Source organism: Branchiostoma belcheri, unplaced genomic scaffold (assembly GCF_001625305.1).
Source record: "Branchiostoma belcheri isolate BF01 breed outbred unplaced genomic scaffold, Haploidv18h27 scaffold7, whole genome shotgun sequence".
Lineage (NCBI taxonomy): Eukaryota > Metazoa > Chordata > Leptocardii > Amphioxiformes > Branchiostomatidae > Branchiostoma > Branchiostoma belcheri.
Genome location: NW_017804353.1, coordinates 1593326 through 1610601, shown reverse-complemented (window position 1 = coordinate 1610601; position 17276 = coordinate 1593326). Strand labels below are relative to the sequence as shown.

Genomic DNA, 17276 nt, shown 5'->3' with positions numbered 1-17276 from the left:
TTGCTCCCTGGTGGCGTCAACACGAACACGCTCGTCTCGTACGAGCAGACATTGTTTTTCTATTCCAACATTTATTACAAGATATGGCGGTGGCACATGTAAGTTTTTCAACTTATATTTATGCCGCCACCAACGCAGAAAAACGAACGAACGTACAACAGACATAATCATGTTCAACTGAATAAAGCGAGGAGGATATTCGTGTTAAGTGTTTTTCCCAAGGGCACAAGATCGGTAGCATGGCAGGCGAACTCGGGACCTCTTGGTTCCGAGCCGAACGCTCTGTCGTTACGCCACATGACCCTGAGCAGACTTTGGCTTTGCTCCTTTAAAAAAAATTAGTAGTGCGTAAAATTTTGCTTGCCTCACTTCAAGGGGACACACCCTAGTTCAGTTTGGGGTTTAGTTAGAGGTTAATTAGGGGCTGCACACCCTCAAGTAAAGCAACCGTCTCTTCCAGTGGGCAAAAAAAATCTTAGAAGACAAGAATTGAGAAAAACTGGATTTTGTTCCTTCCACCTCTTGACGGAGGTACGGTGGAGTAACAAAATATTTGCAAAGAAAATGCACAATGTTCACAAACAACTGCTCTGTTTATTCTCACTAAAACGCATTTATATACAATATAAGGGCCCAGTGACTAGGCCCAACAACTCTTGTCATGTCCTGCAACACTTGCAACACCATGTAACCCGACGTTTTTAAGTTCTGATTTTTAATACAAAACAACAGATCAACACCTGCATTATGCTCACATGGCCTGAATATACACGCATTGAGACAAACCTACGCCTTCCTCGGGATCATAAAAGATAAACATAGTAATGCCCTGTAAGGGCCAGGTCATAATATATACCATTGTCCTGCTGGCATTTTTTACACAATATTTTCAAAATAATTTGATGTCTTGATCAGGTCACAGACCCTTGACTTTTTTTGCCCTGCGGTGGCGTGGTTACTTCCGCATTCGTTGCGTTTTGCTGCGGTGTGATGCGTTGCACGAGAATTATCCCCAAATCGTAAATAAATGACCTACAAGGTACTAATTAAAATTAAAAGTACTCTCCAATCAGAGGTTTGGGTTTTGGGTTGTTTTCGGTGGTTTTAAACTTTTTTAATCGGCGTTTCTTTTTTTCCACTGGATTTTTTTCCCAACCCAGTCAAAAAAAAACAATAAAAAAAAACTAAAAACACTCCAAAATAACCAAAACCCAAATCTTTGCTTGAGTCTGCCCCGTAAAGGACTAAAACACTCAGGAATAGTGACGTCAGCTACTGTTCAAAAGTAGCAAGAAGATTCTAATCACGTTTGCAACATAGCTGTCTAGTAAGTGATAAACACACTTAAAAGCTGTGCGTCGTGATATATTACATGTCAGTTCCACCTGACAAAACAACTCGATCAGAACAAAACAACCTGTCTCTCTAGATCTAAGGTTCTTGAAGTTCTTCTGTTAGCGCATTTCAAACAAAACGTCGATCAATCTCCAAGCAGATGTGGAAAGGCAAAATCACAACATTTCTTTATGTTCCCGGTTACGCAGTTAATGTACTTCTTAACGGACCAACTCACCTGTCTATTTGGCTAATTTCTACTCTTTCTAGTCGCTTCTGAAGCTTGGTAGATGCTATTATGCGGTAGCCGGACAGTTAGAATAGGTTTGGGTTTGGAGTTATTTTTGGCGTGTTTTAGACTTTTTATCGGGGGTTCTTGTTTGCACTGTAATTTTTCTTTCACCCAACTCTCTGAAAGAAAAGTTCCAGTGCAAGAAAGAAACCACGATGAAGAAAATTTAATAACACGCCAAAAATAACCCAAACCTCTGCTTGGAGAGTAAGAAAAGGTTATAATCATCTCATACGCAACATCTGCTTGAAAAACGTATCTTAGTGTCTGTGAGATAACCTGAGAACGGGTCCTTCACACTCGATCCTGGGCAGGTGGACGTCGACGTACGCCTTCCTGCAGGGCAGTCCGTTCCCACTCGGCACCAGCATGTCCCTCAGGACAACATGCCCGCCCTTCCGCCGCCACTTGTAGGTCGCCAGCAACCGCGGCTCGATCCCAGCCCCGGAAACTGCTTTCCTCCTCTCTAACAATACATCCTCCTCGCAATGTGGAGTCTCGTATTTACGGTACAGCGTCTTCTTCTTGGACACAAAGTTGTCGACTGTGGCGACAGGCCACGGCGAGTGCCTGCCGACGGCGCTCGAAGCGCTCGCTGCCCGCGGCACCGCCGTCTTGTCTTCCAGGCGTCCGTCTGTCCGACGCCTGCGTCCGTGCCGGCTCCCCGCCTGTGTGTTCTGTTCTCTCCCGACGGCGATAGCGCGCTCTCCCTTCGTCAAGGCTGCCAGGAAACGCTTGTGTCTCTCCAGTTTTTCCGACAAGTCCCTCCCCTTGATGAAGGTGAAAACGTCGTCTGATCTCCTTGACAACGGGCGGTGCTGATGATCTTCGTCTCCCGCCAGACTCAGCTGGGACCAGTCGCAGAAGCAGACCAGATTCGGTTGCGACATTTCTCCGCACTCTCCTGGTCAAATATTATAAAATCGTCCCTTTTCACGTCTTCTTCAAAGAAACAGAGAGACCCCGTCGAAAATTCGCAAACATCCGATGTGACATGGTTTAAATTTTACTCACAGATATCCGAAGATATTGCATAAGGCTTGTTCACCGGAAGAGAACGGACAAAACAAGACACAGCCTTCCTCACAGCAGCGTCTAGCGCCTGTCTTTTCTTGATCTCAGTCTTCAATGACGCGCTCGAGTAGTCACGATGTTTGTAGATCGTCGTACAGCCTCGTCAGCAGACATCTGAGAGTCTTTTGAACGTAACCTTTTTTTCATTCCTCACGTACTGTTTTCTGATTCCTGCCATCTCATGATTGATACTGTTTATCTATCTACAAGTACAACGTTTACCGGTATGGCAACGAGCAGTCAAAACAATGTGTAGTAGTCAAAAGAAAGCCTGTGTGGAATGACTGACTGCTGTGTAGGCTACGCACTGGGAGAGTCACGAACTGACGCTGTTTGTGAGGCCGTCTCCACGTCTCTTACATTGTTGTGACGAACAAAGGTAGGCCGGCACCAAACATTCTCCCGGACAATGCCGCCGATTATTCGGGCCATTTCGCAGAATGGAGGGTTCCGCTGACAGCACAACGCTTGACTAGCCTCTACCAGGCTTCAGATAATCTCCAAGCAGATGCTAGGGTTGGCAAAATAGAGAATCAAATTGGTCAGGCAGTATCCAATTGGCCAGAGAGGGACCATTCCCGATCCGAGGTGGGCGTAGCGACAAAAAAGGGGCCATGTATAAAAAGCTAACGATCACTCCCCCCACGACCTCTGTTTGGAGAATAGCTTCAGAAACGGCTGGAAAATAGTAGAACTTTGCCAAATAGACAGATAACATGCCAGGGGAGTTAGTCTGCTGAAAAGTACGACTGCGGAAAATGCGCTCTCTGGTAGACCAACCCCCCTCGTATGCTTTCTGTCAATTGGCCAATTTCTACTTTTTTCCAGCCGCTTCTGGAGCCTGGTATACTCTCCAGCAGAGGTTCATGGGGGAAGATCTAGCGAGCGGGCAGACTGTTCTCTCCAACAGACCAACTCCCCCGGCATGCTATCCCTCTATTTGGCCGATTTATACTCTCCAGTCGCCTCCCGAAGCCTGGTAGAGGCTAGGGGAAGATCGTTACATTTTCATATATGCCCCGTATTTTTTTGTCACTACCCGTGGGAAGCCTGGTAGAGGCTAGCGCTTGACGGACACCCGCGGGTCGTTTGGCGGGATTCCTCCGTCCGGTGGCGGGAAACCGTTGCCTAGGAGACGGGCGGAAGAACAGGGGGCATGTGCCGGAGAACAGCGGCCGGGAGCCGGTCGTGCCAGCCGATGCCAGGCTTGAGTGCATTGTCAGCAGTGATTGTGTGGAATTAGGGACAAGCTTCGGCCTGGATTCTCCCTGTCAGTCTTTTAAGTGTTAGGAAACAGCTTTACACAGATGGTATCTGTTCTTTAGTCTCCTCCAGACGAATTTAACAACAGGGGCTCGAAAAAATAAAATGTAGCCAAATAGAGATACTTTATAGTTTATTTGCCCTCGCAGTTCGCGATCTAATGCCCTGACCAATTACTGACCATATTGTTGAATTCTACTATCGATAACCCACATACGGCTTTCTTTCCCGTGTGCGCACTTTCTTTCTCAAAATGGCTCGTCGTTTAAAAGGTGGATTAAAATGTTATCAGGAAATGTATGAGGTCGGAAATCCGAACCTTCCTTGATTCTTTGTGAGACACGAAAGAGGCGCTTAAGTTCATTTCGTACTTTCATTCATGTTGTAATAGAGTATTATGCTAGGTAAGAAAGCAATTGATACTAAATGATCTTCTCCGTGGATTCACGTTTTGTCATTTTAAGGTGATGTACTTTTTGTATGCCTCTTTTGAAACTGCTGTGTCGTCCGTCAGGTCACTAACACCTTACAGGCTGTTTAGATGAGCGATTAATCTCCAAGCAGATCCTACGGTGGCAAGACTGTATCCATTGGTCAGAGGAGTGACCATTGGCATTTAGACACTCCTCTGGCCAGTGGATACAGTCTTGTCAGCGTAGGATCTGCTTGCAGATTAGATTAGACGATGTTTAAAGTTACTCCTACACGCCAAATCACACAAAGTCATCAAGTTGATGCATGACACACATTCTTAGCCATTCATACGATGCTGCTTTAAAACGGCTCGCGTTTTCAGCTATTAAGCCATACTGACAACTGATGTAAAAATTGAAACAGACAGAGTCGAGCTATCATATTCATGCCCTCCACATTGTCGCCTAACAGACCCGCATGTATTATTCATGATGACTATTGAGAGCGCGTTCAAATAAGCACGTGTGTCCAGACGCTAAACGGTGGATATCGTGATGCGATTATCTGTCAAAACGTATCTCGGCAAGTCGTTTGCTATTCTGTTTGAAGGTGCGCCGTTTCTATTGCCAGCTGGTGTAGGTAGTGGTTGATATTCCCAATTCTGGACCACAAGGTTGCGGGTTTGAATCCCTTCCGTTAATGTCGTGTCTCTGGGAGAGTCACACCTTCTGTTAAGTACGGTTTTCATTGTAGGTATAGTTTTGCCATAAGGATCATGGATTTGTTTAGGTTATCTCTGGTTGTATCGTGGGTAGATGTACGCTAATGTAGCCCTTCCTGCACGTTCTGCCGCACAGTGTTGGCTCCAGAACACTCTTCACCTCCACAAATCCGCCTCCTGAACACGGAAGAGACAAGACAAAATATCTATCCTGTAAAGACCTCATACTCTGTTAAAAATTTAACACACCTTCAAAATCAAATAGGCTACAAATCGATGCAAATATGCAATGGCGGTAAGGTCATTTTAACTGTGACTGGAGAATGTGGAAATTGTGCGATTTGATTTTGAAAAGAAATAATTATTATATTTCGAAATTAAAAAAGAACGTTATATACATCATGAATTTAAAACAAAATAACACTTCTTGTGCAAATGTTGTTTGCCACTTGTAAAAGCATCTATGTCTGGAGTACTCTTTATCTGAGGTATTAGTGAAAGGCATTTTCAACAAACAAACAAACAAACAAACAAACAAACAAACAAACCTTGGATCTTCTTGTACTTCTCCAGTAACGTTGGTTTCCCCAGTCTTTGTGACATTTGCACCCCTCTACACGTCATTTCCGTCTCTACGTAACATTTACCATCCTGTCTCTGGTGCGTCATTTCCGGTCTACACGACGTCACTTCCGGTTTTGACTCCGGAATTGCAACATTTCTACAAGACCTCCAAATGTGAAAAGGTTTGAGGTTCTTCCTCTGTCTCATTTCCAGTCTAGGAATCAGTGCTTTGCCTCTGTAGGTTGTCTTGTCGACAATAGAGGGACAAGACATGCTTCTTTTCTTCCTTCCATCCAGCATCTTCTCCTCTATGTGCATCGCTCTTTTCTTCCATCCATCATTCGTGCTGGCCTCACAGTCACAAACAAGTCCTGCTTTAACTCTTTCACAACACCCGATTTCCGACATGCCCTCATTGGCAGTGAGAAACTTCATTCCTTTGGTTGTTGGAATTTTGTCTGTACCGTCAAACTTAGAGCTTCGCGTCTCGAAACAGGGAGTATCTTGAAGTCCCTGGTCACTTCCTAGAAACTCGTTAACTCCAGACGCCGAGCCCCTTTTCTGAAAGTCGTCTTGAGTCTGTTGCATGTCACTTTTTAAAAGCGGCTTGGAAGCTGAGCTCTCTCTATGCGAACAAGATAACGACGCTAAACGCGAGTCAGTCCTCTGGTAGACGCTAAGATTGCTACAAGCACTTGAAGGCCGACTGAGTTTTCTTGCACTGCAGCCCATACTCACGCGTGGCACGAATACACCAGGTGCTGTGATCGTTTGGTACTTTATGGATGAAGAATTCACGACTTTACTTTTGGTTGAATCAAACGGGAGGGGAACTTTCGTACCATCCTTCTCCGTCATATCGTTATAATACAAGTCGTAAAAATGTTCAGCATTTAACGGAAACATTTATAAGCTTTGAATTTGCACCCTGATAAAAAGGTAGTAACGTCACTTGCAATATCCACAAGGTACCAGTCCCGATCTTGCTGTCAGTGTCCTAGGAGGGGTTTCAGTCCTTTCGACTTGGCGTAATCCGGAGGTCCTGTATTTTAGGAGAGCCACACCTCACGCGCGTTTAAGAAGGTTGCCTCATGGCGTCTTGAGTCGCTGCTGCTCAAACCCGTCACTTCCAAACTCAAAGACAGGCTCTTGATAATAGCCTTTGGCTGGTGGGGTATCCTTGACTTTCTGTCAGTTTAATCCAGCAAATGACTTTAGAAGGATTCATAGGTGTGCCGATGCCGCATGAAAGATAGTCCCTCTTTGCGATCTTCATACAAAATATGTCATCTTCTGCTATAGATGAGCTAGGGTACGTAAAGTGGTTGACCTCAAACTGAGGACGACGCGTGATGCTTTCTCAGCATCACGTTTATCAACATCAGTGCGCCCGGAAAAACGGACAAATCAATCAATCATCCGTCAGCATCATGCGCTGATGCATGGTAGGTGTAGACATCTATCTCCGGAATGTTCTATTACCTCTATGACCTCCGGTTGGCCCTGGTATAACGCCTAACATTCTAAGTGCGTTGAAGACTTCAGCGTTTGTATCTGTATGTGCCAAGCTAGTATAAACGCCCTTCGATATAACACACGCACCAGCTTTGCAGGTACGCGGCGCGGCGGCAGCTGGCATTACTACACCGAACGACTTGTTAGCTCGTCCCACCTACCTCTTGTGTGCTTTCATCCGTGAAATGCCCGGGGTGTTAAACCGGCTGATCCGGATCGCGTTGCTAGCCTGAATGTCAAACAAAGGCGAAGGCTTGCCGGTGTCGCTACCGTGTCAGACGGGAAAAGGCGAGGCCGTCTTCTCTATTGTCTCCCACTCAGAATCAACTGCTTCTCCGCATTAATAATGCACAACGCTGTCAGTTCTATTTCTGTGCCGATACTGAAGAACTTTATTGCACGACAATTGCACATGATACAATGTATGGCAAACTACATAAAGAAGGTAACAAACAATAAAATAAATGTGTTGAATAAGATCTAATGTCGAATAAAACTTAACACATCTTAATTACTCAAACGATAAGGGATAGCACAAGTCTTTGATAAAGTGTTACAATCGAGTGGGCTAATCACAAGTTTCGGTATTTTTATAATAGCAAAGCATTCCTTTATATATCTACCTATTTACCTGTGAGTATCGTTATGCGGTTCGACTTCATTCCTCAGCTTGTTGAAAACAAAAATAGTAGAGATTGTTGCTTTGATTGCGCATATTAATTATATATGTTAGTTTATGTATGAATATATTTTTGTTTAATTGTTTTTTTTTTGCTTTTTAATGGTGGAACTGATATAAGTTCGATCAAGGAGGTTATCTACCACTATAGATCTACCACTTGGTTCGATGTGAAATTAGTGCGTTGTCATCTTGTCTGTATTTCTTTATTTTTATTTTATAAAATTGTCAAAATAAGTGACTTGGCCAAATCTTTATAAATGTATAATTGTATGTCTCTATCCAACTCTTCAGGCAAATTATACGTCCCATCTCTGTTTTTTTTTCAGAATGTTCTTCTGAATTACGAATCTAGTCATAAATGTAGATGAGATATCTGTATCTGTATCGATATAGCCGGTATAACCGCCCTTCGGCGTAACACACCAACTTCACAGGCACGCGACGCGGCAGCAGCTAGCTATATCACACCGAACGGCTTGTTACACTCAATCTTTGCACCTTTGATTGAAGAAGTTGTTTAAAGCTTTCTAGTGATGATGCCCCAACTGTGCTTGGTGGCAACGAGTTCCAGTCTACGATAGTTCTGGGGAAATACGAGTTTTTGAATACCTCAGATATATAAGTGGTCCCACGTAGTGGTCCCCATTACGTGGGCGGCAACATGAGGTCAATGCCACGATGTCAGAACTTTGCGTGACTCCAGCCGTTTTATATCTACTTGTCACAGCTCTTAGAGCTAATTTGACAAAAATCTTGTGCGGAATTGATTTAATGCATTCTCCCACGGCAGATCTATCCTGCGGCAAGTACGCCTTGGGGTTACTTGTAAGGAAGCACCCCTGCCATGGGAGGATGATGTTAATTTTTCCAAAACATACCCACAACGTCAAGCTTCAATGTCAATACGTTGTGGGATTTATGTAACAAATCGTTACACTACCAATAGTGTTCTTTCTTGTTTGTCATTTTCTAACGGTTTGACGATAGGGCTACGGAAAGACTACCTGTACTTAATTAAGTAATTGACTTTAGGCAGTGTACATGTAAAACGAATTCGGATGCCAATATCCAACCATTCATTGCAAGTCTCTCTATCCTATAACTTTATAAGGAGTATCGTGTACATTGCAGGAACCTATAGCTAGGAAGGTTGCTTTTTGTACTTACTGTTCAGGGCGTAGAACTTCCCCTGTAGCAGGTCTTTCATGTACTGTTGGACTGTTGCACTGCTGGCTGACGTGACTAGTCGGCTGAGCTGGCACCACGATATCCGTCCAGTTCGTCTCTGTCCTTAAGACTTGGGAAGCCTGGTGCTGGATAAGACCTTCTGTCAAGACTAGGTGGGAAGCCTGCTGCTGTATGAGCCCGCGCGCCTGGAAACGGGCGGTGAGCAGTTCGACCTGGCCCGGCAGGTCCAACACGCGCGCGAGTTGACAGGTGGTCAGCACGAAGATAGCCGACCATAAACTGAGACAGAGAAACAGCTTCATGACTCTCGTTCTCACGGAGAAGGCAGGGAGAATCAAGAACACGCTCGCTCGATCCAAGATGTCACAGGGCACGAAGGTTACCGTCCATGACGTAACGCACCCTTTTAAGGGTTTCGTCACCCTCATGAGTGACCGCCAGGACGATGACCTTTCTCGCCTGTTCTGTACAGCTGAGCGCGTGCGTTTGTTAAACAGGGCCGGTCTGTTAACACGTACTGAAAGAGAGATAAAAGGCCTGCCGAGAGCCTTTGTTGGTCGATGAAATATTGCTGAGGACAGGGGTGAGGCGATCCCTGTATGTGTACGCATCAGATCCCTGTATGTGTGCGCATCATAACATGATGGTAAGGATGATATGCTAAACATGGCATTTGCAACAACAACAAAAAAAAACATGTAAAAAGTGTTGCGAGCTTAATGGGTCTGTGAGTGATGCGAGCGTCACTGTTTGTTACGCCTATGGATCTAAGGGACTTAGTTGAATTGTGTCTCTTTCTTCTCGCTTTTTTTCTCTTTTGATTATGGAATCATGCAATCAATGTAATCTTTAGTCCCAACGTAAGTACCAGACAATCATTGTGGGCGTAAAAGATATCAGAGAACATTTAAAACGCTACATTTCGAGTAAACAAGTTGGTGGCGAGAAGACCGCTGCCTGCGCTGCGATGGAGGAAAACGTCTACCAGGAGGCCTGTAACGTCTACAGCACCTGTAACGAGGATGCCAGCAATGACTACGAGGAACCCTGCGCGGTCTCTCCGTCAAAGGTTTCAGCTAGAAAGAGGGCCTCCGGCCTTAACCCCGCAGAGGGAGCCTCAGCCTCATCAAAAGTGCCAGGTAAGGTTCTGTTAAGATCAGGAATATCTCAGAAGCGCCAAACATTCTTACTACGACATACGTACTCAGACTTTGAGCAGGTTACAGAGAAAAATTTGTGATTATCAATTGTTATGTCAATCCTTCAACGAATGCAATATATCTTAATAAGCAAGGGTTCCAAAACGATACTGTAGAATTTTGTAAATTATGCAAATTAGGTCTTTATTTACAACGTCCTTCTTTGTTAAGATAAGACTGTCATTCGGTTGATATTATGATGAAGTAGAAGTAGTTTATACAAATGAGGATATTATTTTCATGATTGATGAGAAAAATTCATAATTTACTAGAAAGGCCAACATGCAGCTACCACATGCCCCGTACCAAAAATGGACCTATCCCACTTCACAGTGTGGTGAAGTCATAATAATATGTTTAACCACACCACGAAGCCATAATAAGTCATACATGTAAAAATCATTTAGCAAAGGTATAGTGTCTATAGTTTTATTTTGAAAGTTCATCTGTATTGTCATTTTGGTAGAAGTCATTATGAAAGAAGTTTGCACTATGATGGCCAATTTTATGGTAATATAAAGGCCACACCGACTTAATTTTATGGATAACATCCCCTGAAGACCCCCAAACTAGTGCGCGCGGGCGAATAAAAAAAATTCGACCAAAAATGACAATGCTACTAAACCATAGGAATAGAAAGCCGGTATTGTGAAATCGCGGCAGTACGTGTATACATAGTGACGTACACAGCAAGGCAGCACATGCCGGCTTTTGCGGAATTGTATCGGCACTGTACGTATGTCGTGAGTTCTTGAGTCGTGGAGTTTCAGTAGCCTGCTGAGTGCCATCCTCCACAGTTACCACCGGCTCCGTATTGTCGCTAATAAGTACCATGGCTACCCAGGTTTAGAGCCATGCCAGAGCCTCGGAGGACGTGATCTGTTATTTTTGTTTTTTTTAGAACAGCCGAAAATCAGTGCGCGCGCGGATTTCATTCATAAAATTAAATTGGTGTGGCCTAATAGTAAATTTGGGAGAGTCCGATCTTCTGTGTTGGCCATCACAGTTCAAGCCTGTTTCATTGTGCCTCTAGCTGTTAGAATTTTCCCCAGCAGCAGAAACCTGATATGTTGAATATTGTACATTCTTCAGGTTCATCTGGGTCCGAGCCTAACGACAAGCGCCAAGCGGCCGACCCCGAACCTGCCTCTGCTGAGACCGCTGGGTACATCCCAGGGGTCGGTATGAGGAGCCCTGGTCAGTCCCGAGTCTGGACCAGCGCCATGTTGAAAACCTACGCTGTTGTGACAATGGTCCTGATTTTCTGTCTGCTGGGAGTTACCACCTTTCTGGGTAAATAAATGAGCAATGTATTTTTTTTAGAATTTGTTAGTAGAAAATGTCTTTCGTCTTTCCTACATTATTCGGTGCTTTCGTCCATTTATACAGCTATGAAGATGTCTGACCTGAAGTTGACCGTCCGAAAGCGTGACCGGGAGACAAAGGGCGATCTGAAAGACCTGAAGCTATCAGTCAACAAGCTCGACCAGAAGACAACTGATGATCTGTCGGATCTGAAGCTGGCATTAAACAAGCTCGACAAGAAGACAACTGATGATCTGTCGGATCTGAAGCTGTCAGTCAGTAAGCTGGACACGAAGACAGCCGGAATCCAGGCCAACGTCTCTGGGTGGATTTATCGCCAGCAGGTTAGAAGAAAATGCTTCTCATAAAAAAATATCAGGGCCTAGATGACATATTGGAGAGTTGATGAATTCTAATCGATGTGTTACTAATTTTATCAGTAAAATCCAATATTATCTAATGACATATCGCTGCTAAGATGGCGGAATTGAGGTACCGAAAATCTTACTGAGCTATATTCATTGCTTCCATCCATTTCGAAACATGACTGTAAAGCAGGGCATTTGATTTACAGGAAATGTCGGCAAAGCTCGTGGAAAATGAGAAAGCTGTGAACAACGTTGCAGCCAGCGTGACACAGATGACCAAGTCAGGACTGAAGAAGGAGAAGATACTACAACGCCCGAACAAGCTGGAGGACAACATGAAGAACAAACAAGACAAATCGGAGAAGGAGCGCGCTCCGATACGCCTACCAGGTACAGTATGAAGATTTCACAATATGGTAACTTAAGTGGTTTTATTATTCATTAGCCCCGTCTAGCTTCTTCTGCCAAATGCATCATTCCCTTTGTCGGTTAAGCACAAATTAATGACTTACCATGACTAACTAGATTAGTGAAAAAAGAATTGCACAGACGAGAATTGGAGTAGACTACAGTCTATGCGGCATAAGTGTCATGTTTCTCAAGACCAGACATTTCCTGTTTCTAGCGACCTGTCCTGACGGTTACAAGAAGTACCATGAAATCTGCTACAAAGCCTTTCAAGCCTTGAAGACCTTCTCCAAATCGGCCGAGACCTGTCGGGCTGACGGAGGCACCCTGGCCATGCCCCGCGACGCCGGTATCCACGACTTCCTCGTCTCCCTGATGAAACAGACATTCGATTTTTGGATCGGCTTACATGATGAGCGACAGGAAGGCAAGTGGGAGTGGATAGACGGCACCGCTCTGGGGAAAGGCTACAACCGGTGGGGGAACGGTCAACCCAACAACGTTGGGGGAAATCAGCACTGCGCTTTGTACTTGGGATCGGACAGGTCTCCCTCGTCGGTCTGTTGGTATGATGCGAATTGTAACATGAGCTTCGGTTTCATCTGCCAAGTCCTGACATCAGGTTCGTATCATTTCACAAACTAGCGTGATATTTTATGAATAATGCAGACATGTCGAGTTAACAGATACAAGTATTGAGTATACAAACCTGTTTGTGCACAAAATTTTTTTCCAAAGTACTATCAGTACGTAGCTAGTAGCATCGACTTGTCAAAATCAATGATTTGTACTAAATTATACATCCTTGGAACATGCATGTAGGGTAAGATCATCCAACAATAATTAATAATGGCAACTGAGACAAAAATGCTAATTTCTAATGCTAAAATAAAGTAAGTAGACAGGACTAGACAAAATACTGAGAACAGCCCTTTGCTAATCACAAATCTTTTATTCATCTTCCCTTCAGCTGCTCCAGGCAAGTAACCGGACCCCCATATATGGGAAGCGGCCCCGGCTACAGTCGTGAAACGTGGGCCCCGACATCCGGGTGTGTAGACGACTTAGAAATGACGTAGACGTCACATGTAGAAAGATCCAACATTTTAGACTGAGGCAGGTTTAATTCCACGGACAGCGCCACGGCGCTACTAGTCTGCTTACGTAACTAAGGCTTTAATGTCTTGAGATGACATAATAAGAGTACACAATTTTGCACTGTTTTAGTTTTTGCCTTTAAATGTTTTGTGATGACAAAAAATACATGTAACAACAGTGACCGGAGCAGTAACTAAAGAAGATACAGCGTTAGTTCGCCTTGCATTCAGGAGATCGACGATTAATAACAATGTCTTCTAGAATGATTCCATTTTTCAGCGGTTTTGCCCAGTGCAGTACCATATAGGCTTAGTGTTGTGGAGGACAAGATATGAGGGGTCAATACATGTATAAACGTAGAATTTCGTAAGAGTTGTATAAAAGTTGCGGAGCGTATGATGAAAAGATGAAACGGTGGGTAAAGTACAATGGCAGAGTGAATCAATTGCTTTATCATCATTGTTAAAACATTAAAAATGACACATGCTGAAAGAAAGATGAAAGGCCTGCCTCGACCCTTGGTTTGTCAATAAAATATTGTTGACACTGAGGACATGGGTGAGGCGACACCGCCCTGTGTGCTTGCGCAAAATAGAATAATAGTAGGGATGATACCGGCTAAACATGACCTTTGCAAAGAAAAAACATGTAAAAGTGCTGTGAGCTTAATTGGTCTGCGAGTGTTGCGAGTGGTTCTTGGAACGTCACTGTTTGGTACGCATATGGATGGAAGGGAGACGAGTCTTTCCTCGCGCGGCTTTCTGTGTTGATTCAATTCATGTAATCTTCAGTGCCAACTGCTAACGTCAGAAACAGACAATCATTGTGGGTGTAAAAAATAACAGAGAACGTTTGAAACGCTACATTTCGGGTAAACAAGTTGGTGGCGAGAGGACGGCTGCCTGCGCTGCGATGGAAGGCGTCTACAAGGAGGCCTGCAACGTCAGCAGTTCCTACAACGAGGATGCCAGCAATGACTACGAAGAGGCCTGCACGGTCTCTCCGTCGAGGGTTTCAACTACAAAGAGGGCCGCTGGCCTGAACCTCGCCTCAGACTCAGCAAAAGAACCAGGTAAGGATCTGTAAAGATCAGAAATAACTCAGAAGCGCCAGACATTCTTACTACCACATACGAACCCACACTGTTACCGATAGAAATGTGATCGTCACCTGTTATGTCAAAATGTAGTACAACCTAATAAGCAAGGGCTCCAAGACGAAACTGTAGAAATTTTGTCAATTATGCAAATTAGGCCTTCTTTGTTAAGTCATTGGGTTGATAATATGATCAACTGAAGTAGTTTATACAAAAGAGGATATTATTTCCATGATTGAGGAGGAAAATGCATAATTTACAATAGAAAGACTGACATTTGCTCAGGAGCAAATGGCTTCACCACATGCCCCGTACAAAAAATGGACCTATCCCACTTCACGGTGTTGTGAAGCCATAATAATACGTTTCACCACACCACGAAGCCATAATATGTCATAGATTATAAAATCATTTAGCAAAGGTATAGTGTCTCTAGTTTTATCCTGAAAGTTTGTCTGTTTTGTCATTTTTATAGAAGTCATTATGAAACAAGTTTGAACTGTAAAGTCAATTTTATAGTAATGTTAAATTTGGGTGAGTCCGATCTTTTGTGTCGGCCATTACAGTTCAAACGTGATTCTTAGTGTCTCTAGTTGTTAAAATTTACCCCAGAAAAAAAAACATGATATACTGAATACTGTACATTCTTCAGGTTCGTCTGGGTCTCTGTCTAAGCGCCAAGCCACCGACCCCGGAACTGCCTCTGCTGAGACCGCTGGGTACATCCCAGGGGTCGGTCTGAGGAGCCCTGGTCAGTCCCGAGTCTGGACCAGCGCCTTGTTGAAAACCTACGCTGTGGTGACAATGGTCCTGATTTGCTGTCTGCTGGGAGTTACCATCTTTCAGGGTAAATAAATGAACAATGTATTTTTTAAAATATTGTTAGTAGAAAATGATTGAAAACCGAACCTTCATTAATTATAATTGTCTGTCCTCTTTCCTACATTATTCGGTATTCTCGTCCATTTTATGCAGCTATGAAGATGTCTGACCTGAGGTTGACCGTCCGAAAGCTTGACCAGGAGACAAAGCGCGATCTGAAAGACCTGAAGCTGTCGGTCAGCAAGCTGGACACGAAGGCAGGCCAAATCCAAGCAAACCTCTCTGGATGGATTCATCGCCAGCAGGTATGAAGCAAATTCTTTTTGTAAAACATATCAGAGCCTAGATGATATACTGGAGAGTCAGTGAATTCTAATCGATGTGTTACTAATTTTAACAGTAAAATCCAATATTATCTAATGATATATATTGCCGCTAAGATGGCGAGTTGAGGAACCGCATATCTCACTGAGCTATATCCATGCATTGCTGCCATCCATTGCGAAACATGACTGTAAAGCAGGGCATTTGCTTTACAGGAAATGTCGGCAAAGCTCGTGGAAAATAAGAAAGCTGTGAACAACGTTGCAGCCAGCGTGACACAGCTGACCAAGTCAGGGCTGCTGGACAAGGAGAAGAAACTGCAACGTCTGGAGAAGCTGGAGGACAACATGAAGAATAAACAAGACAAACCGGAGAAAGAGCGCGCTCCGATACGCCTACCAGGTATAGTAAGGTTTCATTATATGGTGAGTTAAGTGGTTTTATAATTCATTAGTCCCGTCTAGCTTCTTCTGCCAAATGCATCATTCCCTTTGTCAGTTAAGCACAAATTAATGACTTACCAATAACTTCTGATATAAAACTAGATTAGAGAGAAAAAAAATGCACAGACGAGAATTGGAGTAGACTACGCCTATGCGGTATAAGTGTCATGGCTCTCAAGACCAGACATTTCCTGTTTTAGCGACCTGTCCTGACGGTTACAAGAAGTACCATGAAATCTGCTACAAAGCCTTTCAAGCCTTGAAGACCTTCTCCAAATCGGCCGAGACCTGTCGGGCTGACGGAGGCACCCTCGCCATGCCCCGCGACGCCGGTATCCACGACTTCCTCGTCTCCCTGATGAAACAGCTACTACCGCTATTCGATTATTGGATCGGCTTACATGATGAGCGACAGGAAGGCAAGTGGGAGTGGATAGACGGCACCGCTCTGGGGACAGGCTATAACCGCTGGAAGAACGGTCAACCCAACAACCATGGGGGGAATCAGGACTGCGCTTTGTACTGGGGATCGGGCAGGTCTCCCTCGTCGGTCTTTTGGTATGATGAGAATTGTAACATAAGCTTCGGTTTCATCTGCCAAGTCCTGCCATCAGGTTCGTATCATTTCACAACTGATGTGATATTTAATTAAGAATGCAGACATGTCGAGTTAACAGATACAAGTACTGAGTATACAAACTTTAATGTTTTTCCAAGGACTATCAGTGCGTATCTGGTAGAACTGTCGTGTAAAAATCAATAATTTGTACTAAATTATACATCATTCCACAATGATAAAGAATGGCAAATGAAACATAAATGCTAATTCATGATGCTGAAATAAAGTAAGCAGACAGGAATAGAGAAAATACTGAAAACAGCCCTTTGCTAATCACAAATCTTTTATTCATCTTCCCTTCAGCTGCTCCAGGCAAGTAACCGGGCGCCCACATATGAGGGAAGCGGCCCCGGCTACAGTCGTGAAACGTGGGTTCCGACATCCGGGTGTGAAGACGACTTAGAAGTGACCTAGGCGTCACATGTAGAAACAGCCTACATTCTAGGCTGAGGCAGAGACTTTCTTGTGTTGGACCAAAAGTTTTACCTTTCAAAAGCTTCCTTTTAAGTTGCATTTTTTTCTTTCCCACATATTTTTCTCTGCTGA

General features: G+C 44.1%; 4 protein-coding genes across 4 annotated transcripts; 3 read left to right on the top strand and 1 right to left on the bottom strand.

Annotated features, from left to right (window-relative positions):
* Window positions 1–1887: 1887 nt before the first annotated feature.
* Window positions 1888–2517, bottom strand: LOC109484598. The gene has a single exon (XM_019787923.1). The coding sequence runs from the start codon at window positions 2515–2517 to the stop codon at window positions 1888–1890; it is 630 nt and encodes a 209-aa protein (XP_019643482.1).
* A 7498-nt stretch (window positions 2518–10015) lies between these two features.
* On the top strand, window positions 10016–11920 carry LOC109484310. The gene is made up of 4 exons (XM_019787567.1): window positions 10016–10187; window positions 11340–11540; window positions 11637–11665; window positions 11768–11920. Exons 1-4 carry the CDS (start codon window positions 10016–10018, stop codon window positions 11918–11920), a joined length of 555 nt encoding a protein of 184 aa, XP_019643126.1.
* A 209-nt stretch (window positions 11921–12129) lies between these two features.
* Window positions 12130–13407, top strand: LOC109484309 (tetranectin-like protein). Its single transcript, XM_019787565.1, has 3 exons — window positions 12130–12310; window positions 12546–12804; window positions 13299–13407. The coding sequence occupies exons 1-3, from the start codon at window positions 12130–12132 to the stop codon at window positions 13405–13407; spliced, it is 549 nt and encodes a 182-aa protein (XP_019643124.1).
* A 931-nt stretch (window positions 13408–14338) lies between these two features.
* On the top strand, window positions 14339–17133 carry LOC109484308 (C-type lectin domain family 3 member A-like). The gene is made up of 6 exons (XM_019787564.1): window positions 14339–14498; window positions 15175–15273; window positions 15498–15610; window positions 15974–16070; window positions 16312–16669; window positions 17034–17133. The coding sequence occupies exons 1-6, from the start codon at window positions 14339–14341 to the stop codon at window positions 17131–17133; spliced, it is 927 nt and encodes a 308-aa protein (XP_019643123.1).
* Window positions 17134–17276: the final 143 nt, after the last annotated feature.